At 36.8% G+C, this 27,711-nt stretch overlaps 1 protein-coding gene and 1 non-coding gene across 2 annotated transcripts; one reads left to right on the forward strand and one right to left on the reverse strand.

Annotated features, from left to right (window-relative positions):
* Nucleotides 1–1,302: 1,302 nt before the first annotated feature.
* Nucleotides 1,303–27,043, forward strand: LOC106117774 (ATP-binding cassette sub-family A member 5). The gene is made up of 36 exons (XM_013312197.1): nt 1,303–1,543; nt 10,179–10,335; nt 11,066–11,245; nt 11,624–11,796; nt 12,069–12,306; nt 12,655–12,881; nt 13,083–13,161; nt 13,363–13,470; nt 13,551–13,694; nt 14,285–14,435; nt 14,822–14,963; nt 15,690–15,920; nt 16,156–16,270; nt 16,518–16,667; nt 16,764–16,931; nt 17,025–17,100; nt 17,206–17,382; nt 17,503–17,675; nt 17,768–17,872; nt 18,439–18,589; nt 18,720–19,071; nt 19,628–19,814; nt 20,234–20,350; nt 20,719–20,938; nt 21,379–21,466; nt 21,548–21,716; nt 22,019–22,183; nt 22,405–22,608; nt 23,005–23,165; nt 23,465–23,672; nt 23,813–23,904; nt 23,973–24,060; nt 24,297–24,378; nt 24,651–24,783; nt 25,547–25,713; nt 25,929–27,043. Exons 1-36 carry the CDS (start codon nt 1,467–1,469, stop codon nt 26,039–26,041), a joined length of 5,568 nt encoding a protein of 1,855 aa, XP_013167651.1. The 5' UTR covers nt 1,303–1,466; the 3' UTR covers nt 26,042–27,043.
* Nucleotides 14,007–14,079, reverse strand: TRNAK-UUU (transfer RNA lysine (anticodon UUU)). The gene has a single exon. It is a non-coding gene; the product is annotated as a tRNA-Lys (tRNA).
* Nucleotides 27,044–27,711: the final 668 nt, after the last annotated feature.

The following is a 27,711-nucleotide window of genomic DNA, read 5'->3' on the forward strand; positions in this document are numbered from 1 at the left end:
TTCAAACTTAAAATATTAGTAAGATTTGAAATATTTAACAGTACAGCATATTGTCTGTTTGTACATAAATGTCTCGAATATTTATGATGTCCCGACCTTCACAGAGGTACCCAATGTGGTGCAAATGACTTGATTACGGAGACTCCCACACGCACTGCTTTACAATAAGTGAATAAGTGTCATATTAAAGTTACCAAATAGTAACAACGTATATTTTTGACAGACAAATAAATGACATCCGATGTTCCGATGTTCAATGAAGCTATGCCAATCTATCAGCTGGTTTCCTTTACAGTAACAAAAATATAGGAAAAGGCATCATGGGGATGGTACTATAAAATTAAGTTAAAACGCTACGCTACGACTCAGGATCATTCAAGAAGCGAACGTATCACCATCTCAAAGACCGGCAACGCATCGTTCCTCTGGTATTGCTGATGTCCATGGGCGTCGTTGAACACGGTGTTCCCGCCGCTCGTTTGCCTCCTTTTGTTTAAAAAAAAAACATTTGTTACAAAGATCGTTATTCAAAAATGTTATTATTTGATTATCTGCTGATGTTTACAGAAAGAAGCAATCGTTGAATGAATCTGTATTAATATTTTATCAATAAATTACAACGTCATTCATTCACACCTGTTCTATATCACACGGTCACATCCTGTATATTCAAAGATCTATACGATTATATTGTAAAGGTGACAAAATAGTATATAATAGGAAGAGTTCTTTGAATTATATTTTGTCTTGTATTAGAAGTGTAATTCTCTTTAGGCTACAAAGAAATGTAAAAATAGGTTCCTATTACACGACGTCGTATTGCAGTGGTTGGTTATTGCGCATGCGTGATGGGGATGCAAGCAAAAAAATTAAATTTCCTCAACTTTTAAGAATTAAGATACTTTTTCTTGGAGAATGAATAAAAATTATAAAAACAAGTTTTTTTTCTGGGCAGAGGTAGGCTATGATAACAAACTCTTTTCAGAAAAATTGTAGTTAAAAATACAATTTATAAACTTATGACATGATGAAAACTATTCACAATATTCAAACCATCAACGTCAAAGAAATTTTAGTATTAAATTTAACATCAGAAATTCTTAACTCTGTTTTGGACAGCAGCCAAAGTGCTCGCTTTATTCGTAACAGTATTTTAAAAATATTTTCTTTTCACAATATTGATTTTGTTATGCCATGCAGTGTATTAAATTACCCCATAAATGAGCAGAGGGGAAAGTTTATTGCAACACATAATAACATTTGGCGCGCGCGCGAATCACTCCCTCAAACCATGATGGCGGCCGGTGGGACAGCGCGCCTCGCGTACACTTGAAACAGAAAATCGTAACCTTGTCATATTCCAGTGTTGTTATATTATATTGGTGCACCAATGATTTTATAGTGGTCAGTGTACGGCGGCTTTCGAGGGATTTATTTTGTGATTCAGTGCGTAATTATTGTGTTGCATGAGTGGTCCCGATGGGGTGCTGGGTAGTGCGCGGGATGACGGACGCCATTCGCCGGCCACCACCGAAAAACTAACGTTAGTATTAAAAAAAACACAGTATACCAATATTAATATTGTTGTTAACAGCCAGTAACATTGGTCGTTAAGGAAATTAAAAAAAATACATTTTTTTTAGTAGAGCTTCAAGCAGTTTGGCATCAATCTTTCGTTGTGCATATTTGTCGCGCAGAATTGAATTTAAAATTAAATAGGGATTGTCCGATGATAAATAATTAAAAGCGACATTTAGTATTCAAGTACATATGACGATAAGTAACCCTGGGGCTAGTGTAAAGGGTTGTTATTACGTAGCGGGGAAAGCGTGTACCGCACCCTTAAAAATCTTTTGTTTCGTTGATTACTTCCATTGTGATGTTCGCTGTTTCATTTTATAATTTTACGCAATTATGAATATTTAAATGGTAATCTCGGAATACTTATAAAATGTCGGGAAAAATATTCAAAGACGTAAAATGAATAAAGAACGCGTTCACCTTAACTTTAAGGTAAAATATAAAAATTTAGTTACAATACTAGAATTATCTGTTCCCATTTTTTTGTCCAACATTTAAATTTTTGAATATAGTAAAAATAGGAGAAAAATCTCTATTAATAGAGAAAATTATAATAAATACGAAAATAGGAAAGAAAACTAAATCATGAATGCTTTAACAGTTATTGGGTTGGTAAACTACCGACTACATCGCATGATAAAAAAACACAAGAGAGCCTTTGACTGTATTCAATAGTTACATCAATTTAATATCTAGATTGTACCTTAAAGTTAGAATTAGTTTTTTGAAATGAATTCAGATATGAGAGTCACTCCTGGTCGTCCCATGGCAATTTATTCCAGGTCACACCGGGGTCAATCTCTGCAGTCGAGCTCCAGCCACATAACCTCTTTTATTACGACCACTTTTTGTAAAAATTATTCCTATAGTATATTAACACGTATAGGAACTATTATAATCTTTTAGGAAACGCATTTTCTGAATCTAATCTGTCGTATTTGGCCGAAAGTTAGCCATCTAGTTTATTGGAAATATATGATTTCGAACATTTTGTTTAAAAAACCAAAACTTATGTTCTACAATCGTTTATGACATTTTAAAAAAGAGTAGTAATTAAAAAACAACTCACTCGTCAAAGTGGCTTACTAATCGGGCTACTGGCACATACAAAAAAAAGATAAATTTGCACGAAAAACTCCTGAGTAAATGGGATAAAAAAAACCCTGAATCTTCTATATATATAAAAATCAATTGCTGTTCGTTAGTCTCGCTAAAACTCGTGAACGGCTGAACGGATTTATCTTATCTTGGTCTTGAAATGTTCGTGGGGGTCTAGGGAAGGTGTAAAAGGTGAGAAAAATTCGAATAATTGCATATTAATTAAGTTTTTACATACCACGCGGACATAATCGCGGGCTACAGTTAGTGTGTCATAAATTCATCAATCTAGAGGGGCCAGCAATGAGTAATAACAATGATTACAAGAATTCAGTAATGAGTTGTCATGAGATTTTTATTGAATACTCCGGTAGTGTCGCGTTTGTTGGCACGGAGCCAAGTGACGTTCTGCCACGTCACGGTACGCTATGTTGACATATATTTATATGTTATCTATATGACATAACATAAACGGATAGCAGGGCTAGACAAAGTGCATTCGCTACGAAGCGATTCCATAACGATCTTCAAAAATGTATAGAACTGACAAAAGAAATAAAAGAAAAAGGGAGAAGGACACTGACCTTTTTAACTGGACAGGCTATGAATCGTGGTATTTTGTGCCTATTTGATTCTCACTGTTTTGCGCTGATGGTCGCGGTTCGAAGCGTTGATGGGAATTCGAACTAATAATAGAAGTGACTGTCAGGAACTTCAACAGGTGCGTTTAAGTCCGAAGCAAAAACTATCATTGCCAACCCTATCCATTTATAGAGACTGTACAGAGGGAAGAATCGCATGTGACAACGAGAACTTTAAATATTCATGAGAAGGACGGATTGTGTGATTGGTGACATAATTAAGATAGAACTGTCTACAATTTAGTTGCTAGCGACTTTTGGAAACTTACAAAAAAGATTAATAATCTACACTAATATAACCAGGAAAAGTTTGAATGTTTGTTTGCATTGATTAATTTCCGAAACTACTGAACCGATTTGAAAATTTCTTTCACTGTTGGGAAGGTAAACTGTCACTTGGTGATGTAGGTTATATTAATTACTTTATTGTTTTAATTCCTTCCGTTGCGCTCAACTGCCAGTAATATAACTTCTGTGTTATTAGTAAAGATCGATGCAAGTTCTTTGTAGCAGACTACAAAAAGGTTTTATGTTTGTCTACTTTTTTAATTTATATATTTGCAACTTTCTGGCTGATTTATTCGTATTAATCAGCATGTAAAAGGCGTCTCATGCCAGCTTCATTGTTAAAGCGAAGTTCTTGACCGAGTTTTTATTTTAATTTAACTTAGTCTGCAAGGATTTAAATTCAGTAGCCTTGTTCGTGTAATTTGTGTAACTGAATATTAGTTTCAGCACGAACTAAAAGATGAGAAAATGGATAACATTTGAATCTATACAATATTATAAAGCGGAAGAGTTTGTTTGTTACTAACTACTGGTCCGATTTGAAAAATTCTTTTTTTGATGGATTATCCATTATGGAAGAAGGCTTTAGGCATTACGCTGCGACCAATAGTTTTTTAATTCCGCGCAGACGGAGTCGTGGGCTACAGCTAGTAGATAATACTTTGGATGTTTAAAAGATTTATGTTGCCTAATATTGGAAATTTAGTTTACAGAAAAAATCAACGTAAATCTGTTGGTAAAAAACCAAATTTAAATTTTCACTGACAGTTGTGTTGTAGATTATATAAATGACAAACTTCCAGTGTGAAACGCCACAGACTATAAATAGATAATTAATAAAATATAATTATAGTGACACGTAGGTGTTACGGCATAGGTCGCCAATGCGCGTGTATATTTATTAATAACATCGATGAAATTATTAAAAATACAATGTTATGATTTATGGATAATCTAACTTTCGCCCGCGTTAAAAAAAATTAGCAACCTATGTGTTCTTCCAGACGATTCTCTACATCAGGGCTAAATTACAACGACATCCATGCAGCCGTTCTGGAGATACCTTCTTATAAATTTCCATCCATACATCCAAGTATTCGCAGTTATAATATTAGTAAGGTAATAAGAAGTAAGATAGGAAAACCTAGTTATTTTCCGCGACTTCGTCTCCATAGAGTTTCAAACTAAAAATAAAAATTTCACCCCCCATTTCACTGGAAAGTGAATAACATTTTGCCAAAAATAACAACCTTCTGTTTTGACTTTTGTAGGATGAATTTAACCCTCTATTATTTTTACAAGCTTTAATTTAGTTTCATCTGTCCTGATGTGTGAAGAAATCTCGCATATTAAATTTAAACTAATTCCCGCTTACTGATTGAGCTGAAACTTTACACACATGTGTGAATCACATGACCACGCAGTATTGATATGGTGTTGATCTGATGATGGAGCTGGAAGGTGGATATGAGAACTTCATAATGAAACGACACAACCGTATCGAGTTTGGGCTCGTTTGAATCGTTTTTTTAATTATTAGTTCCTTTAATTAACAAAAACATGTTTTTTTTATTTATGTTCGAATTGAATATTTTATTATTTATTATATCTTAGTTTGAAGGAGAACAAACAAGGTCAAAACCTTAAAACATAAAAGTTCGTCTACTAAGCTCTCTGAACGTTTTTATTGAAGCGGTCGGCGGCCATATTTTATTTTGTCGTCTCAAGGCTCAAGGGCTCGGTATACCCGAAGAGTCTGGAAATAATATTAAGATCGGTTTCCATAGTACCTGGTGCTGGATCGACTAAGCTACGCACAAAAACTGTGCGAATTTAGACTCGTTATTGGTTGCGTTGACTCGTCCGTTCTCAGAATCGCGCACCGTGGAAACCCATCTTTATACTAAAAACATTTAGTTCATAAAAAGTCTGCGGATAAGAGCTGTAATGTGTTTTTTTATGTTTAATCTCTAAGTTAGTATATATAAAGTCTAGATTTGTGTCTAGACTTAAGGGAGGCCACGTCTTATTTATTTCCTTCATTTATAAATTATTGGATTATAGGTTTAATTCATTAGTTGTGAAGAAATGTTTTTCCTTAGACAACACTGGACAAAAATAAGTTTGTCGAAAACGTTCCTTACCAAAACAGCTACATACCAACTGCCAAAGCTTCCTTTTCTATGGGTAACGCTTATAAAAACAATTCCTTCCTAAATTAGTCGGGTAACAGAACTCTATATGGGTTTAAAACGTAACTTATTTCCTAACCTCATTTCCTTTTAGTTTTCAACTGTAACTTTAAAAGCAAAGAGAGCGGACTAGGTTAGGATGGCGGGCCACATGCCAAGCAACCTATATTGCAACTCGGCTGACGCCACCCCGTCTACGACTTTTAAGGTCACATCGCAACGCCTGAAATCTGGAAAACACTGTTCTTTCAAACGATTTACAAAACTTCAAAGTATTGTCTTTTTACTCGACTACAGTGAGGTTCCAAGAGCAAAACCTCCACTTGAAACATATTTCAAACGGAGATTTTGCTCTGGGACATATACCATCCATCAATATCCTCCTCATCAATCAATATCCTCCATCCTTTGACAAAACAGAGATAACAATATGTTTTGTCAAAGGGATGGATAGGGATGACGATATGTTTTATATACAGGTATAGCTGTCGCCCGCGACTCTGTACGCACGAAATTAAATTTCATCGAGATCCGTTTAGTTGTTCAGGAGATACTTTCAAACAAACATCCATCTATCCATCTAAACATTAACATTTATTATATTAGTATTATAACATTTTAGTCTCAGAAACTTACTGTAAATGTTATTGTCATTTTTATATATTTTACTTTTAGTTTTTTTTAATTAATTCACTAGTAATTCCTAGAAAAAACAAGGTAAAGTTATTGATTGCATTAAACCTTCAGGGGCTTGCTAATGCCGCGCATAAATCAACAGATAATCATCGGACTTCTGGGTGTGCCTAAGATATTACCTTGTGTTTAAATACAGTACATGCTTGATAGTATCTATATCTACACTCAGATATTAAGTGGCCACTAAGGGAGACCTATAGAATATATGTATAAGACACAAACCGTGAGTTTCTGACACCAAAATCCCCGTTTAATTATTGTTATCACTGTTTTGTTTAAGATAAGGACAGCATGACAGGTACGGAATGTTTTATACATAGAATTTGATATCCGAAACCCACAGTAACTATTTAACCATTATAGGATTGGACAGGCTGATCAAACTGATGTAGGATTTTTGAAGACGGCCGTACAAATCGAAATTGGGTTTATCATTTTAATAAAATTATTTGAGACTTTCCCAAAGGTTTTGCTAATTTCAGACACACCTTTCGAATCGGAAATAGATTTATATTTCTGTCCGTACTTAATTATATGGAATCGATATCGTTTAGTTGTCAATTATCCTAAATTCAAAGCGAACGTCCCACCTCGACCTTTACAGCAATGATTTTATGGGGCAGTAAACCGATTACGTCACAACTTAATGGTAATTTCACACGAGGACAGAACAGTGATACAGAATAGTAGAAAGAACAGTACTACACGTATGTCCTGCTTAATGTACGAAACATCAAAAAAATTCCCATCACAGGGGACCGAAGAGCTGGCAGCAGCCTTGGACAAAGAATTAGTTTAGCTATTCAAAGGGGGAACGCTGCCAGTATCTTCGGAACCTTGCCTAATGGGACTCCTTTTAATAATATATTTTTGTTAATTATTCGTTTATAATATTTTATTTAATATCATAGATTTATGACTCATAAAAATGATTAAATAGATACCAGGACCACATAGAAGATAGGTGTGGATTGGAAGTAACTGCGTGTTTCCTAAGAATGTGTGCTGGACGCCAATTGTAATCTTCCACCATCCTTTTCTTATAAGACAAGCAGTGAAATGGAATCGTTTTTGGCTGGAGGTTGTACAGGAAGAGGAAATATTATTTTTCTATAAATCCTGTTCTTTGTCCTTCTGATTTGCTATAAGTTTCAAGGTCAACGATTACTTCGTGCAAGCAGTATGGTCGCTCTCTCGTTCGGAATCTTGTATTATATAAAAAAAGACTATTTTGTCGATAGTTGTGTGTTTAAAGTTAAGAGAATTGCATTGTCCTACTGTTCGACGTCATTGTTCTGTGACATAACGTCATAGCGCTAATGGCGTCGGCCCTAAAGTAATGTAATTAGTAGTTTAGAATTTGATTGCGGGCAATGACCTCTGTGAAAGTACTTTTGCTGGCATACCGCGGTACTAAGAATCTGTAATTAATTTTGACCGTGAAAAAGAAAAAAAATATTGTTATAAGCATAAACTTTATTTAAAAATGGATTAATCTTTGCCTGGCTGGCAGGATAATAACGGTTTTCGTGCGAATAATTATCCATTTCTCATGTGACCTCGTGGAACAAAACTTTAAAGTTTTAAAAGTCTTTTTTGTAATTGTACTTTTCTCTATGGTATTAGAGATCGCTGTCATGTTTATTCCTTTTTTATTAATCTAATCTATTTTTTTTTAATTTAATATTTTCCATTAATCGTGTAACTACGTTAAAAGGGTTATTGAAAATAGGTTGATACAAACTATGTGATATTCTATTCCGATCCAGCACATCCTTTTTTATCTCGAGGATGTAAAGAATTGTTCTTTTCCCGTCTTCAATAAGTGGACTTCCCTAACCTTGTTTGAACCATAAACAACGGTGCATCATAGAACACTATATCATTCAAATAGGACGTCGGTGGCTCAGGGGTTAAGTACTTGACTTGTAATCTGCAGCTCCTAGGATCGAAAATACATATGTACATTTTATCTGACATTCAAATATATTATATAATATGTGTGAAGTTGACCCGCACTGGGCCAGCAAATGACTAACTTAGGGTAGGTAACTACGAGACCCTCAATGAGGACTTATACTGATGATAAATTTAAATAGGACATAGACATCGATAATCCTCATAATATATAAATTAAAGTAATAATAATTCATATACGAAATACTGCAGTTATGAAAGGAATTGCCTGTGAGTGACAGGAGCGTCTGTTTCGTTCTCTGAATGTCATCGTTCATGTTTTTTTTGGACGCCATTTTGAAATGGAATAGATCTCAATACTATATACCCTGGAAAGTTTCCAGTTTCAATATATTTGTACGCTTCAGTAACTTTATATTTGTTTTTAAAAACTTATTTTTAATCTAGTTTTCCACAATAACGGTTCGTGATATGCCGTAGCCAAATCTTCTATAATGTCAAAATTTTAATATAATACAATTATTTAATTTTATTGCAAATAACTCCTGTTTCTTTAACTATTGTATTTATTAAATATTGCGAATTAAGTTTATTTAGTTATAATAAACTAACGGTCGCCCGTGGCTCCGTCCGCCAATAATTAATTAGTAGTCTATGCGTTCTTCCAGATTATGTTCTACATCCTTACCAAATTTCATCACGATCCGTTTAGCTGTTCGAGACACCTTGTAACAAACATCCATCCAAACATTCGCATTTGTAATATTAGTAAGAAATAAGATATGTCCCACACACCATGAATTCAACTTGGTTTATATAGGCTACATAAAATAAGACACTTCGTAACTTAAATTCGATCGACCTGCTTGTTGGCCGCAGTCCCCCTGGCGCCACACCTGCGCTACACTTCCTGCCGACACGCCCTCTAGTGGTCAACACAAGGATTCCCCTACGATATCCTTTCAAACACGAAGCTGATACTTATAAGCCATGACATAGCATACCAAGAATCAGGGTTGCTTAACCTTTTTTTCTAAATAACAGGCCTGCAGACATTTGTGAAGAATCCTTGTAATTAAAGTCCAATAAATATGTAGACATTTACAGCTATTTTTAGATACCGCGGGGCAGTTTGGGTATAGTAAATGGTCTGTAATTTCTGTTCACCCCTCATGAGTTAACTTGGGGTAACTTTTCGATCGATTTAAAATCATGTAGCCAACAACCCCATGTCCATTCAAACGATATTGTTTGCTACGCCTGGAATTAATCATAGTTAAAATTAATTCGTGATAATAACATCTACATAATTGTCAGGCACGTCGCGTGTCCGTCTGTCTGTCACTTACCTCTATTATAATCTAACTCGTGTGATTTGCATTGTGCTACAAATGTCCTGCTCATTTACATTTTGAGGTTATGTTAATGTTTGCTTTGATTGCAAATGTAGAATGTTCTATTATTCTTTTAATAAAGTTTGTATTATTAAAAAAATAAAAATATAATAGTTTATTTATTATATAATCTGCCATAGATGTACTTATTACCCGCGTCAAACGACAAAAAGAGACATTCAATTTTTTTTTAATTTATCCTTTCGACGAAAAAGACTTGTTTTTTTTCTTAAAGCCCATTTTTGGAGCTTTTGAACTGGATTTAAAAAAAATATCTTACTCATATTTTTTCCTACACTATTTCGTATTGACAAATGGGTGACTAATTAAATAATTAATTAAAGGATTAATTTATCTTTGTGTTTTTATAGGAAATGCGGCGCGGTAGAGCCGGAGTGCGTGGCGATAGGTAGCAGACTGCGCGGCGCGATGGGCACACGGCCGCCGGCTCGCTTCTGGCCGCAGCTGTGGGCTACCGTGCTGCGCAGTTTGCTCCTCAAGAAACGGGATACCAGGAAAACCCTCGCTGTGAGTACATTAACTACTACATATCCCTCTCAACCGGTGTTATACCACAACTAAACAAAAGACGCATTAAGAACAAAGGAATTTAGTTTTTCATCTGTTTCGTATATTTGCCCGCCATTTCTAATCTAGTCATTGACCTCTGTTAATGGACTGGCTATAAGACTTAGTGTTTTGTGCTCATTTTATTTCCGCCATTTGATATAGATGGAATTAACTGTCAAGTAACATCAACAGGCGGATTTAAATCCGAATAAAGCAAAAGTTGTCGATCCCAAACAAAGGACATATGTATAGACATTTGGGTACAGGTTAAAAGAGCAAGTCGTTTTATGCACATTCTCTCTGCCTCATAGGACATCGCATTTGGAGTATTTTGAATTCACCTTTGACCTTCATTTCTATTGAATTAAACCCGTACAAATGTTTCTCTTATTGATATATACGATTTACATTGAATCAGATTATTCTAACTTTATTAAATGCGTAAATCCTATAAAAGACAGATCGCAGATTTTTTGATGACGCATGCACATATCTACATAATCATGGGCCATATATAAACAATCATTCAACTGTTTGTCAGTTATAAGACTGCTTTTAAACATATAAATCAAAATAGAAAAACAAATATAACCTTTTTGTGTCAATTGTCAATCTAGACAAAATCTTCTTACCACTTTCTACCAATACTTAAAAGCGTAGTATTCACTAATTCTTTTTCAAATGCCAGGAGGTGCTGGTGCCCCTGTACTGCTTGGGCGTGCTGATCTTCCTCAAGATGCTAGTGCCGAACCCCAACTTCCCGGAGGTCAGCAAGCCGGGCCGCCTGCTGCGCATCCACCACGACATCCTTCCAGAAAACCATTCCGTCGCGGTGGTCGCTGATTGGGCTACGGCTAATGGGACTGTTGTAAGAATACCACTGACTACTGCACTCAGAGTTATTTAAAAATCGTTTAAGCACTCCTTCTGATACAAGAGCTACACCAAGGGTCTTCCTAAGTGACTGCCAAATCAGTCCAAGTAAGAAAGTATTTTTTGGGTACAAAAGTAAATTTATGTTCTGTTGATTTTCTTCTTAAATGACTTCGTTAGTCAGGAATCTTATGACTGGCCTATGTTTTTAATTTAACTCATCACTAATAGTCACCGTTTAAAAAAAAATGATTTAATTAACTACGTTTAAAAATTGATACTGGTCAATTCGAAGGTGTTCGTATCGGCTTCTAAGGCTTCTAACTACGGGATAATCGTTTCCCGATTAATCTAAACTTAGCGATATTCCTAGGGTTTCCTGGAGGAGATCAACAACCTGCTGATAGAGTCTAACCAGCACGCTATCAATTGGGTGCGCTACAACAACACCACGGAACTGAACGACGCTTACCATCTGAACGCGCGGCACTTTCCCATCGCCGTCATCTTTCACACCGACCCCAGTACCTTCGGGGAACCACTCAGGTACAAAGATACTAAAACTAAATACAGCACTTAGAAAGTACTGTTAATTAAAGAGACCCACCACCACCACCACACAACTTTCACAGAAATCCACTATCCTTTTCTTATTAGAAAAAAGTAGGACGAAAAGGGAAATTAGAATTGCCCTCCAGCCCAAACACTCATTAGAAGATAGGGGGAAATACGTTGCGCTCGTCTTCTGTGTGGGCGTGGTATCTTGGTCGAGCAACTCTTATTAGGTTACCATTTTGTAATCATTATCATCTCTCCAGATACACAATTCGTACGAATCCCTCGCACGCCGGCACACCGTCTACCCGGACTCTGTACACATCGCCAGTGAAGTGCCGCGAAAGACCAGCGGCTAAAGATTGGTCTTCCGACTGGTCTCGGGGTGGTCAGCTCATTCCCCTATCGGAGATGCACAGCGAAGACGTCTGCCCCGTGCTACAATACTACTATTCCGGTTTCTTAGCGTTGCAGACGCTAATCGATTATGTTAAGATCAAGGTATGGTTAAGGGTACTTGAAGTCGTTAAGTTGTTTTAAATTGATTAGCTAGCTTAAGTAATAAAAGAAGATTAACAAAATGAGTTTGGAAAGTGTGTGGCATTGGTCTGGGTCTTCCCAGACCGACTTATACAGTTCAGATTGGTAAAATAGTCAAGAAAGTTGGTATCAAGAGTGACCGAAACCTACGTGCATGTATGCGTGAAAAATACAAAATAGGTGGGCCAAGTGCGCTAAACGGAAATCCGTATTACCTACTCTGGGTTACCGCATCGAGTTGTTTATTTGCTGTTTTTGATTCAACTCTTTAATTATGTACTAAAAATATTCTACGTGTTCAATTTCTAGCTGGACACCGGTTCCCCATTGCCACCACCCAGGGTGGACCTGCGTCAGTTCCCGAAGCGGCAACACACCGGTGACTGGCTGGTCATCTTCCGCGTCATCATGCCCATGTACATGGTGATGACACTCTCGCAGTTCATCACATATCTCCTCATGTTCGTGGTGGGGGAGAAGGAAAAGAAGATAAGAGAGGGCATGAGGATAATGGGATTAAAGGATTCTGTTTATTGGTAAATATACAACTTGATAGGATGTTCCCTGTATAGGTTTTTAGTGAGTAAAAATCTCGCATGTATTTCTCCTGTCTATCTCATGAAAAGTAGGAATTCCCCCACGTATCCGAAGAAGATAGACTTAAATTTCGGACATTTTATTCTACATGTATGGATTGTATTTTGTATGGTTTAATCAATACTTGGTATATTTTTCAGGGGTTCCTGGTTCCTTATATACGCTGTATTTGTTACAATATTGTCAATAGTCAGTACGGTCCTGTTATTTACTTTGGGGGTAAGTTTTATTTACTAATATTATAAACATACATAAAAGAATAGAAAAGTACAATAATATAACCCAATACAAGAATACAAAGATAAATAAAATCAAATTATGTAAATGCTATTTGACTTGGCACGTCCGTAAAAAGGGGAATCTTGTACCAGATGTGCCAACTCAAGCGTCCATAATTAATTTAATATTTTAACTTGCCAGGTGTTCCAGCACTCTTCGTATATCCTCATCTTCCTTCTGATGCTGCTGTTTGGTTTTACGATTATTACCTTCGCGTTTATGTTGACTCCATTCTTTGACAGTGCTAGAGTAAGTATCCAAAGTATAGATATAGACGTAATATAGTTTTTATTAAATTTGTACAGATTAAAAAAAGGTTTTGATTGCAGACTGCAGGTATTATGGGCAGCTTCGCGGTGAACCTGATGAGCTGGCTGTACTTCATCCAGGTGTTCGTATCGAATGCAGACTCGCTGGCCTTTTGGTTCGTCTCTCTTATAAGTTCCAGTTGTTACGCACTGGCTATGGATAAGGTAAGATTTAATTTTAACCTCAAAGAATTCGGAAAGTTAAAAATACCAGTAGCGCCATCTGTTGGCGATCGGGAGCTTTAATGTAAATGTAACTTTTTCCTTTTCTAATATTATCATCTGTATGAGTTGTTGAAATGATATATATTTTATTAATAAAAAAATTTATGTCTAACTGTACGTATGTATAAAAAAAAACGTATAAAAAAATTTAATTCCTTAAATTTTAATTTGTAAAAAAATGTAAGAACTTCAGAACTGTAAATAAAAATATAAAATGTTTTGTGGCAAAAAAAAAACATTAACAAAAAGAGTCGCCCGAACAGGGACTTGAACCCTGGACCCTTGGATTAAAAGTCCAATGCTCTACCGACTGAGCTATCCGGGCTGTACGGAGTATCACGAAAATAACATACAAAAGCAAATTTTACGATGTTTTAGACAAATGAACTTCTTATGAAACCATTTTTATTCAGGCGTTAACATAAAATAAATAAAAGTTCTAACAAGGCAAATTGTAGATAAGAAATAAGATTTCAAAAAAAATAATTAGAGTAAAAACTATAATAATACATTCGTTCCGTTTACTACAGGCGCTAGTGCTAGACATGGCAGGCGTGGGTGTGACATGGGACAACTTGTGGAGTGGTTCCGGTGTACCATTCGGAGGCAGCCTCATAATGATGGCAGTTGATACCGTGTTGTATGGACTGGTGGCTTATTGGTTGGATGCTGTTATACCCAGTAAGTTACTAACGAATAATAAAAAAGACGGGGAAATGAGCTTGTTCGCTTCTATTTTTAATTCCAATCTCACTTCTTACTTATATTATAAATGCGAATGTTTTCATGGATGGATAGATGGATGTTTTTTGGAAAGTATCTCCAGAACTTAACGGATTTCGATGAAATTTGGCATACGTATAGACCAGTCTGGAAGAATACATAGGCTTCTAATTAGTTTTTTTTTAATTTCGCGCGGACGGAGTCGCGGGCGACAGCTGGTAAATTATAACAGCCACTTTGTCAGACTCTTAGAGGCTATTATAGCAGTTTACTAAAATCTTTTAGATAAAGATTACTACGCTTAATAAAAATGGGTTATTTCTAATTTTTTTTTCATTCTTTAGGTGAGTACGGTATCAAACAGAAACCGTGGTTCTGTCTGCTACCGTCGTATTGGGGCGGAGGCCGACGTGGCAGAGTATCAGCTGTACATTTCCATTCCAACGGCGAGGCAGCACATAACAAGGATATTGAGCCTGTTCCAAGGTATGGGAAGGAAGGGATTATATTTACGTCTGAAATTAATTATCTCTTACCATTTTTAGCCAACATTAAAAAATTAGGTTGTCAATTCGATTGTATTTTCATGTGAGTTCGCGTAACCTCCTTGCTGGTGCTCCGATTTTTAATTTAAAAAAAATTATTGCCTGTTGCTTATCGTATAAGCGTCAGCAATGGAAATTGTCTTAAATTATGTAGTCTCTGTAGGGGAAGGATTGAATAATATAATAATTCTGCTATATTTCGTATACTAAAATAATTCGGTTTGATCCTAAAGATCGAATACACATTATGATCTTTATGAATGTTTTTTTTTATATCATAAGATGGCAAACGAGCGAGCGGCCACCTGAAATCGCTGAAATAGCGAAGTGACCGTTGTCCATAGACATACGCAATTGCATATACGTTGCCTACCTTTAATCGACGTAGGAGAGGATGCACAGAAAGAAAATATTTTCCCTTTCCATGCATCCTCGCATCCGGAAAGTCCACTTCCACTTCCCATCCTTTCCTTATAAGAAAAAGGGTGGGAAGGGAAAGAGGACTAATTTTGGCCTCCGGGACGCACACTCATCAGACGAAACGCGGAATTGCTTCCACTTGACGCCTGTCTTCTGTGTGGTCGTGGTATTTATGAGTGGATAAAATTAAAAATATATTTTATTCAACAGCGGTTTTAATTTATTTTATCTCATTTTTACCTCTCAGAGAGTTATTAGATAAAGAAGCGATAAGGATAGTGGGTCTCCAGAAGAGTTTCCGTCACTGCCGCAAACCGGAGATCAAGGCCATTGATGGAATAGATTTGAGCATCTACGAGGGACAGATAACTGCTGTGCTGGGTCATAATGGAGCTGGCAAGTCCACGCTCTTCAATATTCTAACTGGACTGACAGCCCCCACCGCTGGCACTGCTTATGTGTACGGATTGGATGTTAGGTCTGTTGAGTTTACTTATATTAAATCATCCATCCATCCAAGATTACTGATTAATTTAGAATGATTTAAATAACGCATGACCATTAATCTTGATGTTAAGTGGGGATGCGATGGACATTTTTAGTTGTAAAGTAAATAAAAACGAATACAGTCGGGCACGTTTTTAGAGTGTTGAGCGTGGGAATAAATTACAGTCCCTGGTTAGAACTCAAAATTAATCGTAGTCATATTCCAGGGATCCCAACGATATGCACGAGATTCGTCAGATGATAGGCGTATGTCCGCAACAGGACGTACTCTTCGACCTGCTCTCTGTTAAGGAACATCTGCAATTCTTTGCCGCGGTTAAGGTAAATTAAAGTATATAAAAACTTCTAAGATTTAACTGATTTTAAAATCAAAAATGGTGACAAATTAGGGAAATAAGTTGATTATTGAGCTGTTAGTTCAGAGGTATGAACATCATAATCAAACTTCGTTCGTTGAATCTTGAATCCAACCGTTTTTGGGCTCTTACTAAGAATTTGAGAACATTTCGATGTAATTTCGAAAAGACGGTATCTTGGAAGTTGAAATGATTGGATAATTTCTGCACAGGGCATACCGAGTAAACGTGTCCCAGAGGAGGTTCACAAAGCGATGTCAGAGGTGGGTCTGCTGGAGCAGGCGGAGGTCTTCTCAAAGCATCTCTCTGGCGGTCAGAAGAGGAAGTTAAGCATTGCCATCGCATTTATTGGAGATCCTAAGGTATATTGTAGAAAATAAACTCGTTTATACTGGAATGGATTGTTATCAAGGTCTAATTAAATAAATCTAGACATTACTTGTATACTTTATAATCAGATAATAATCCTGGATGAGCCGACGGCGGGCGTGGATCCTGTCTCCCGGCGGCAGACATGGCGCATCCTGCAGCGCGCTCGGCGGGGCCGCGTGCTGTTGCTCACCACGCACTTCATGGATGAGGCTGACATCCTGGGGGATAGGAAGGCTGTCATCAGCAAGGGCAGGGTAAGTAACCCAAGAAGACTTGGCTTTAAAAGCCTTTTTATAGCCAGCGAGGTATTAGACTATCTTTTATCCATAAATTATTTTTTTTTCTAGGTTCGCTGTGCAGGAACTTCACTGTTTTTAAAGAACAAATTCGGTATCGGCTATCATCTCACACTTGTACTCGACGGTATGTGACTTAAGCAATTAATAGCAATTGAAAATTAACTAGATTTCGAGATCTAGACAGTCTAGAAAGCCCCAGTCGACAACTAGTAACGTTACAAAATTGCAGGTGCCTGCCGCGAGCACCAGATAACCCGTCTAGTGAGGGGGCACGTGCCCCGCGCGGAGAAGGCACGCAGACACGGGCGGGAGCTGTCCTACATTCTGCCGCACTACGCAGTGCATCTCTTCCCGCCACTATTCCAGGCCATAGAGCATGAGATCAAGGAGAAGACCAATAGACTAGGTAAGAACACATTTCTGCTTGTATGCTGCAGAATAATCCAACATCAAAGAATACAAATTGAGGCAACACTATCTAGTTTACTATATAACCTCTAACCAAAGAGATTCTATATGTTTGTAGGTATTACAAGTTACGGTGTATCAATGACGACCCTGGAGGAGGTGTTTCTCAGTCTGGAAGGAGAGAACGCAGAGGAGACGGAGGCAGTGGAGGGAGTCTCTTCAGTCAAGTTAGTACGAGCAAGAGCATTGTCCAGGAGCCTGTCACTCCAGAGCAAGACATTAAGTTATCAGGTATTATTAACTTTGATACTATCGTAACATTTGATGCTGTCTCTGTTCTTGCAAAGGGAATAACAGAGATGACAATATGTGCATCATTACAGGAGTTAAACGATAAAGAGCAACAGAAGACCACATCTCTGCCGACTCCGCCGCATACTGCGTCTCACGCCTTGCACTCCACCACACATGGAGTAGAACATGTTAAGGTAAAACTAATAGATTTTACAATAATTAAATAAAGTCTGTCGGTGGCTTAGTGGTCAAGCACTTGACTTGCAATCTGCAGGTCCTGGGTTCGAATCCCGCCATGTACCAATGTGTTTTTCAATTTCCGACTTACATATGTACATTTATCCGACGTTCTTACGGTGAAAGATAACATCGTGATGCTGCACATATCTGAAGAAATTCAAAAGATGTGTGTGAAGTCAACCCGCATTTGGCCAGCGTGGTTGACTATGACCTAATCACCCTTAACTTAGGGTAGGCTCCGAGCCCCTCGGTGGGGACGTATAGTGACCTGATGATGAAATAAAGTCCTGTTGTATTTAATGTTGGATGCGATACTTAACAGACACGCGGCTATTACGAAGGAACATTGCCAACAGAAAAAAAAAGAACATGCTGTCAATTTTTCTCAAAGACAAGAAATAGTTGCAGTGCATGTCTCTGTCTTATATGTCCGCTATTCAGTCCACTTTCTTTCCTTATAAAGAAAAGGAAAAACGAGTAACTTGTTTATTCTTTTAATAATAATGTCTATGTGATGCAGGTGCCGGTGGAAACTCCAGCGTCAGCTCTGGGTGAGCCTGTGAAGACGAGCCCGTCCTGTTGGCGCACATTCTGTGCTCTCGTCTACATCCGCACCGTGCGCATGATACGAGACCCCTACAAACTATACGTGATGATATTCATGCCTATAAGTTAGTAACAATTCATATTAGTGCTTTTTACTTTGCTCTTGTCTTACTTGGTTTAAATTTAGTATGATAAATCGAATATATTTGATTATATTCAACCTTTATTTAACGTTTACAATATTTTATTTTACAGTTTCCTGCGCTCTTGGTCTTTATATAAAGTCTCGGCAAATAGTATTTTTTCGAATGCAACCTCTCAAATTGGAGCCTAACGCGTATTCGAATAGAACACCAATTGCATTGAACAGCGAACAGGACAATTTGAAGGAACTTTTAGATTTCCGGGATTCATTAGAGACATTGGGTGCATATCCTATTGTTGATTTCGATGGGAATTTTTCGAGTCTTTTGGATATGGAGAATTTCGGTGCATTCAGTTTGAGAGATAGTGTAATACCGTATGGAAAGATAATGACGTATTTCAACAGCACGTACACACACAGTCTGCCTATTATAATAAATTTATTGGACAATAGCATTTACAGGTGAGTTTTTTAAAGCATTCCAAAATATAATCGACCATGTGCGTCCTTTGGGAACGGGCAAGGGAGGATGTACGTACGCGCTTACTTAAAAAAACTGAAAAAGTAAGCTATGCGTTCTTCCAGACTATGTTCTACATCTGTGCCAAATTTAATCAAGATCTGTTGATTGAAGATACCTTGTAACAAACATCCATCCATCTAAACTTTCACATTTATAATATTAGTACTTCGAAAGACTTATATAGGTGCTTGCGCGAAATGGTTTCTTCTTTAGTCTATACATCCTTTTTACTAACTACTGATTAGTCATACATACCAAGAAGACCAAAAAAGGAGTAAACGTGCACGTGCTTATCACTATCTCAAAGGCTGGCAACGCATCTGCGGTTCCTCTGGTATTGCTGATGTCCATGGGCGTCGTTGAACACCTCGGTGTTCCAGATGCTCGTTTGCCCCCTTCTGTTATAAAAAAAATGGACAAGACAAGATACACTGAAGAAGCGTTGCCGTTCTTTTATTTTAATACCAATATAATTCACATGAGCCTTTACATCAGGGTGTTAATGTCAGCATCAAACCAGCTGTCAAGTTTCAAGCCAATCGAGGTGCTGACACATCCGTTCCAGCAAACGGAGCAGCAAGAGGAATTCAACCTTGGTAATATGGTCTGCGCCATCTTTATGGGAATGATATTCGGCTTAGTACCCGTCACATTGGCAGTGGATATCGTTTATGACAGAGAAGTAAGTATATGGAACCTTAATTACTGCTATTTTCAGCTTTTATCTTTCATTATTTGTGTTGAAAAGTATTTATTTCAAATGTCATGAAATTCCGCCCAAGGAATAACGTTGCTTAATACAAATTTTAGACCCTTAGGGGATGAATTTCGTAAAATCCCTTCTTAATGGACTCCTACATAGTAACAGAAACATCGATGCAAAATTTCCAGCCTCTAGACCCAGACGTTTTGGTTGTGCGTTGATAGTCAGTCAGTTTACTCTTTTATATATATATATATAATATTTAAATAATAAATGTTTTGGATATCCTCTGTTTATTTAAAGCGTTGTATCAAAAGGAGTTCGAGTTAGTGTTCGCAGTTCGAGTTCGAAGTTCGATTCCTAGTCCTACTTCTCTCTAATCTTCTGTATTGTTTTAGATAAAAGCAAAGAACCAGTTGCGTGTGAACGGACTGTCGATGAGCATGTACTTCCTTACTTACTTCACCATCCTTATCTTCATAATGGTCATCACCAGCGTTGGAGTACTCGTGCTGGTAAGATATATTTACTTGTAAATAAGCATATGATAATTCCTATATTTAGAAACTGGATAAACAACTAAGATGAAAGCAAACGACTACTTACTTCTTACTAATATTATAAATGCGAATATTTAGATGTATGTATGGATGGATGGATGGATGTTTGTTTGTTTGTTAGAAGGTGTCTTCGGAACGTCGCAACGGATCTTGATGTTTGACATAGATGTAGAACACAATATAGAAGAAGAACAAAGGCTACTAATTAAGTTTTTTTCTATTACGCGCTGACGGACTCGCGACAATATCTTCAAAAGGTCTTCGGTCTTGACTATATGGCCTTTTACTTTATCAATAATAGTTATTTTTAATGTCTATTTCAGGTAATTCTTAACGATATACCAAGTTTGACTAACGGGTCTGCAATCACGATGTTGTCCGGTCTACTCTTACTGTACAGCCCGTCCGCCATTTTGTTCAATACATGTTTATCGTATATATTTGACAAAATGGATTCCGCGCAGAGCATCATGCCAAACATAACAACATGGATTGGAGTTTTACCTTTCGTGTTAGTTGCTGTACTTGATACGTTTAAATGGGGTAAGAAATTTGCTAAATATATTGTGAGTTTGTAGTGATCAGTCTAGCACGAATATTTGTGACAAGCGCCATCGTATCTTCATAGACAAATTTTTAAAACTTTTACAGCGCCCCTAACGGGCGTAATTAACACCAAAAATCACATACTAACCGTACTAATATTATAAATGCGAATGTTTAGAAGGATGGATGGATGGGTGGATGTTTGTTTGAAAGTATCTCCCGAACGACTTAACGTACATATAAAATTTGGCACAAATGCAGAACGTAGTCTTAAAGAGCACATAAGCTATCTGTTACGATTTTTTTTAATTCCGCGCAGACGGAGTCGCGGGCGACAGCTAGTTTAGTCATAATCGGCGATGACGATACGAAGACGATTGTCACAAATATTCGTGCTATGTCCATTGACAACCTTTTACTACGTTCTTTTTTTTTAGGTAGCGACATCGCTTTCTACTTACACCTGGTTTTTAGTTTCCTGGACGTGATGTACATACCTTATGCCATCATTTACTATGTGGACAGGTGAGCACGTTAATATCTGTGAGATTTAACCATTGAACTTTATATGTTCCGTGTGACATTACAGATTGAAACATGTTCCAGGGTGTATCTGACGTGTAATCTGCGCGGTCTGTGCATGGAACCGGAATTATGGAGTTACTTTACTGCTGAAGTTTGGGTGTTGATTGTCGCCATGTTGGTACACGTGCCTATCTGTGGTGCTGCACTCCTCGCTGCTGATAGGCTGAAGTCCGGCGGACGAATATGTCCTGTACGTTCTTTTGTTATTCATCCACTCATTCATTTACGTAGGAATAGGAAGGTATTGGAAGAATTGTCACAATAACTTGCACATTTTTCGCTAAATTCTATAATAATTCTAGTAAAACATTTTTTCGGATTTAACTATGAAATATTATTAGCTACCATTATGTTTAAATAACACTTAACTTTACCTCATAATTTTGCATAAAATAACTCAAAAATAAAATATTTAAACGGCCATCAATTTTTCGCTAATTTGTTCACTTATTTAGTCTAAAACTAGATTATAATATGTTTCTTTATTTTTAGAAGAGTAGTCCAGCAAAGCGCGCGCTGGACTCTGAGAGCGAGGCGGGCGGGGAGGCGGGCGAGGACGAGGACGTGCGACGCGAGCGACGACGCGTGGCCGCCATGTTGCAGCGCACGCAACACAACGCGTCCGCACACGCGCCTGCGCCCGCCCTCGTCGTACACGTGTGTACACATACATACACAAATAAAGCAAGACCACAACACAAGGATTCAATCATTCATTTGACTAATTTACTTACTATTCACTTAATTAAATCATCTTTACTAGTCGAATCACTAGACACAGTCACTAAAATCACTCATTTTAAGCATTTACTCTTTTTAAACACTAAATTCAGTCTACTCATTTATGTTGAGAGTAAAACATAGAACATTGCCAACAGAATCTACGTAAAGAATACAAGCTACGAGGCTCGTCTTCCCGAGGTCTATGTGGTGGTGAGGAGTCGCTGCGCAAGGCGGCGCTCGCGCGGCTGAGTCTAGCGGTGCACGGCGGTGAGGTGTTCGGTCTGCTTGGTCACAACGGCGCCGGGAAGACCACAACTATGAAGATCATCACCGCCGAGGAGAGGCTCACATGTGGCACTGTTAGTGAAACCACTTATCCACGCCCTACGTTTAATATTTAGTTTTATTTTTGCAATTACTATTATTTTATATTTTAAATTATTATAATAGAATGAAATGTTATTCGATTGCCGCCGATTGCGACACGCCAAGTTCTTTATTTGTGATCTTTTTCCGTCTATTGTTTGATCTTAAAGGTAGGCAACGCATATGCAATTACGTATGTCTATGGGCAACGATCACTTCGCTGTTTCAGCAATTTCAGGTGGCCGCTCGCTCGTTTGCCATCTTATGGTAAAAAAATCTTTTATAGAAGAAATTGATTTCAAACGCAATAGAAAAAATTCCAGATCGAATATTGATTTCGAATGTATAATGTCTTTAAATAAATTATTAAAGTGTTAGATGTATCGCAGGTGATGCTCGGCGGTAAGAACATTGAGGAGGCGCAGTCGTCCGCCTTCCAGATGCTGGGCTACTGTCCGCAGCACGACGCGCTCTGGAAGAACGTCACAATACGCGAGCATATCGAGTGCTATGCGGCCATACGCGGCGTCACCAAGGCAGATACGCCCAGGTATTCATTCCTATAGCTATTCGACTTGGGTAACTAGACCAAAATTAAAAAATAAACAAAAAAAACTAGTAATTGGAGGGTTTTAAATAAGTTTATAGTAAATTCGAGGTAAAATTTAAAAAGATTAACTTATTACATGTGTAAAAAATTAATGATAGTTGACTTATGAATATCACATTAATTTATTTTCAAGACTTATTCTCAAGAGGGTATAAACACGGTGTATATGACCACCGCGTTGTGTTGCCATGTTGTATCTATCATAGTTACAAGTGTTGACTATTTAATTTTGTTCGCAGGATAGTAGACGCGTATTTAAACGGTCTGCAGATAATGGAGCACGCGGGTAAGAACGCGGAGGATTGCTCGGGCGGTACTCGACGTAAGCTCTCCTTCGCGTTAGCTATGGTGGGCGACCCGCGCGTCGTGTTGCTCGACGAGCCCTCTACCGGCATGGACCCGCGCAGCAAACGCTTCCTCTGGGACACCATACTTGCCAGCTTTCAGGTAATAGATGGCGCTAGTGTGACACACTCGCCAGCTTTTAGTTAATAGATGGCGTTAGTGTGATTTTTTTTTTAATAATATAATGCATCTTAACAAAGAATCAAAGGCAACATTAAACAAGAAATTTCTTTTATTTTTAGGGTAAAAAAGGTGCTATTCTGACAACACATTCCATGGAAGAGGCTGACGCGTTATGTTCAAGAGTGGGAATTATGGTGAAAGGAAGTTTAAGGTAAGTACAAAGAAAATTTATAGTTAATCTTTATGTTATAAGAATATTTAATAAAATAATATTTTCAGGTGTATCGGTTCGACGCAACATCTAAAGAATTTGTATGGCGCAGGCTACACGTTAGAAATGAAAATTGGTCATAATAATCAGAAAGTGGTAAGAATTATAACTTACAATACAAATTTTTCTAGTAGACGATGACAAAGTTGTATTGGCCGTATTATCATCCAACTCCCGCTAGATGGCGCTTACAAAACTTTGAAGAAAGTTCTATTAATCGTTTTGACAGACAACCTCCGCTAGATGGCGCAACGTGTAGAATGATTTTAAACTGCAATCTGAATATTTGAGATTTTAACTCAATCACATTAATATTTAACAATGTGTTTCAGATGCTGGACTCAGATCTATCAATGACGTCATCTCCACTAAGATCAGATGAAAATTCACCATCGTTAGGAGAAGCAGATGAAGGTAAAAAAGTTTTTGTAAATGTTAAGGTATTTTTAGTAGCAACCCTTTTTTAGAGAAATAACCTACCATAATGTTTAATGCTGCGGAGTTGCCAGATGTAGAGACTTAAATTTTTACATAATGTTATATATCATCATTGTTTAATAATTTTATTATCTTTTTAAAATTGACTCTTAGTTTATACTTCTTTCTATTTATAAGCAGGCTAGGCTTAAATTTTCTTTCTTTAGTCGTAGGTTCTTAGACTAAGAAATTTTTGTTTTAAATGACAGGCGGGTCGGGTGGGGGCTCAGTGACAGCGGAAGCAGACGCGGAGGCGGATGGTGAAGCGGAAGCGGTTGACATCAGCATACACACGCCCCTAGTCGCCGGCACTCCACCTTTACCTAGACAACAACATCACAGGTTCTAATTTTTTTAATTTAAAATTCTTACTCATTTTATAAATGCGAATGTTTAGACGGATGGATGGATGTTTGAAGGTATCTCTAGAACGGCTGAACATATCACGATAAAATTTAACATTTTAAGACCACATTTTTTTAATTCTGCGCGGATAGAGTCGCGGCCGACTGCTATTTACGTATATTGCTCAATAAAACATGTAATTACAACATTGACTTAGCAAATATATCAAGATACTGTTGTCAAAATAGATTATGAGCACGTCCTCTTTATCATTGCGTGAACAAACAATTGTCGGTGTTTGTGAATGAATTAAAACGCACTACGGTGATAATTTTATAAAATACTAGCTATCGCCTACAGCGACTCCGTTCGCGCGGAATTAAAAAAACATAATTAGTAACCTATGTGTTCTTCCAGACTACATTCTATATTTATGCCAAATTACATCGAGAATTGTTGAGCAACCTCATGCTACATGCACATATCTGTGAAGAAATTCAAAAATGTGTAAAGTCAATTCGCAATGGGCCAGGGTGGTTGACTATGGCATAGTAACCACTAACTTAGGATAAGCTCTGAGGCTATCATTGAGGACGTATAGTGAGCTGATATTGATGATGACATATACAATGCAGTGTCGTAAAACTTTATGACGCCATTACACACGAGACTGCGTATAATACAATTTTACGTATTCAAGTGTCCTAAAACGTTCTCACGTAGTTTCCTGCAAAACATAGTTCGAATGTTGTTATACCAGGTCAGAGTCCAGTGGTGGCGGGGCGGGCGCGGAGGCGGTGATAGCTTTAGTGGCGCACCTATTCCCTGCTGCTGTGCTGGAGGAGAACTTCGCGGAGCGCCTCGTCTTCTCAGTGCCACAGTCCTCAGTCTCCAGTTTGGCGAGATGCTTCCAGCAGATAGAAGATGGTAAAAAGACATTGTGTTAAGATCTGTAGACTTGATAAAAATATAGCAAACTATTCGATGCATATGCCAAGGGTTGTTGTTATTTTTATCTATTATTCGATATGTCTTCGATTTGCACGCGATAATGTTAAAAAATCTTAACAGATTTTGTATGCATTTTTCGTTAATGTATTTTGCTAATACTTATTAATATTTAAAATTGTTTTTTTTTTCAGCAAAAGAAAAGCTGAATATAGTAGAATATAGTTTCAGTCAGACTACACTGGAGCAGGTGTTCTTGAAGTTTGCACAAACTGAGAACGTCGAATCTTCAGACCAAGAACATTGACTATGAAATCCTTCATTGTTTTATATTATAAGCGAACCGCGCCACTTGGAAAACTTTGATATAATCTGTTACTATTAAACTTGTCATCTGTCACTTTTAGGTTAGGATATTTCAATATTTCAGAAGTTTATTTGAAACAAACTGGTATAATAGAATGTGAATAAATGTTCGTTTTCCAGATTAGTTATGTTTTACCGCTAGAAACTTTATTTGAAATTTAATTTAATCAAAGGTTACTAAGTGGTGATTAAGAAGTAAATTTTGTGCTTTTAAAACTGTAATATAAAGAATCGCTTCTAATATGTTCCGTAGTTTATTTCGTTGAGTTGTCAAAAGCTTTTTGTATGAAGTTTCCAGTTGATGAGAGAATATTATGTAGGTGTTGTAGTATTAATAAAATTATTATCGTACCCCGTGATGTGGCGAAAATCTTTATTGGCCTATATTATAATATGGACTGTCTAATTCTTAGCAAAACTCTTTTGTAATTTTAGAAATATGTTAATTTGGCAACACCGCTTAAAGTAAAAAGAACGTTGGCTCTATGGATTTTAAATTTGACAGATGATGCGGAGTATAAACTAAACAAGATGGCGCCACATGCACGGCGTATGGTCGTAGTCTGTGTTGACGGTGTGAATCGTTTTATAATTTCATACATTTAGTAGCAAGTTTTATATACGGATTAGAATTTGGAATACGTTTTACATTTGTTCATATGAGTGCCTCTATACTTCAAAAATATCTATACTAAAAAAAAATACAGTTGCCTTCAGTCGCGGTGTTCCGCCTAAAAAGCGACTGTACTTGATTGATTTAAAATCTTAACAAATCCTACTTAGTTTAGGACCCCTGATCGAAAAGAAAAGTTTTGTTTTTATATAAAAAAACTATAAACTTAGTGTTTAAAAAAAACTTCCTTCTTTTCTTTAGTACGTGTATGTCATATGAAACAAATGTAAAAACATATTCTTGTTATATTTAAGGTAAAATTAAAACTTCGTCATGTTAATATGGTGCCTGTTTTTTTTTAATATATTTTGTTTTACGTTTTTTTTATTATCAAAACTCATCAAATCATTTTCCTCGAAGTATAAATAATTTGTAGGTTATAAAGTGATTTTGAAAACATTTGCTGCGTAGAAATAATAGGTAATATAATTATTTTTTTTTAATTTATTTTAAATCTTGTGATTTATTTCTAGTCACATTTTATATCATGTAGATAATTATTTTACATTTAAGATCAAGTAATTACGTGTGTTTTATAAATGGTACAATAGATTTGGAATAATATGACGTTTATTTCACAGATTAAAAATGAAATACTAAACGCCTAATACAGATTAAAAAACTACCTTAAAATAATGTATGGTATCTGTATTAACAATTATAATATTCATTTTTAAAATCGCTAGTCATTTATTTATTTGTACTCTGTTTTGTGGACAGAAAAAAAGAAGGCGAAATAAGTCGTTGAATTGCATTATAACGTTCATTCACGAAATAATATCAAATCGAATGTCAAAATAGTGACGCGATAGTCGAAACAGACAGTAATATTTATCAAAATATACGTATCTTCGTCAGCTTTAAGTTTCAGTGGGGCTATAACGAATATTTCCGATATGCGTTGTCGTAACGTCATAGACAAAACATGTCAAAATTAA

The sequence above is a fragment of the Papilio xuthus genome, unplaced genomic scaffold (genome assembly GCF_000836235.2).
Source record: "Papilio xuthus unplaced genomic scaffold, Pxut_1.1 DF827679.1, whole genome shotgun sequence".
Classification (NCBI taxonomy): domain Eukaryota; kingdom Metazoa; phylum Arthropoda; class Insecta; order Lepidoptera; family Papilionidae; genus Papilio; species Papilio xuthus.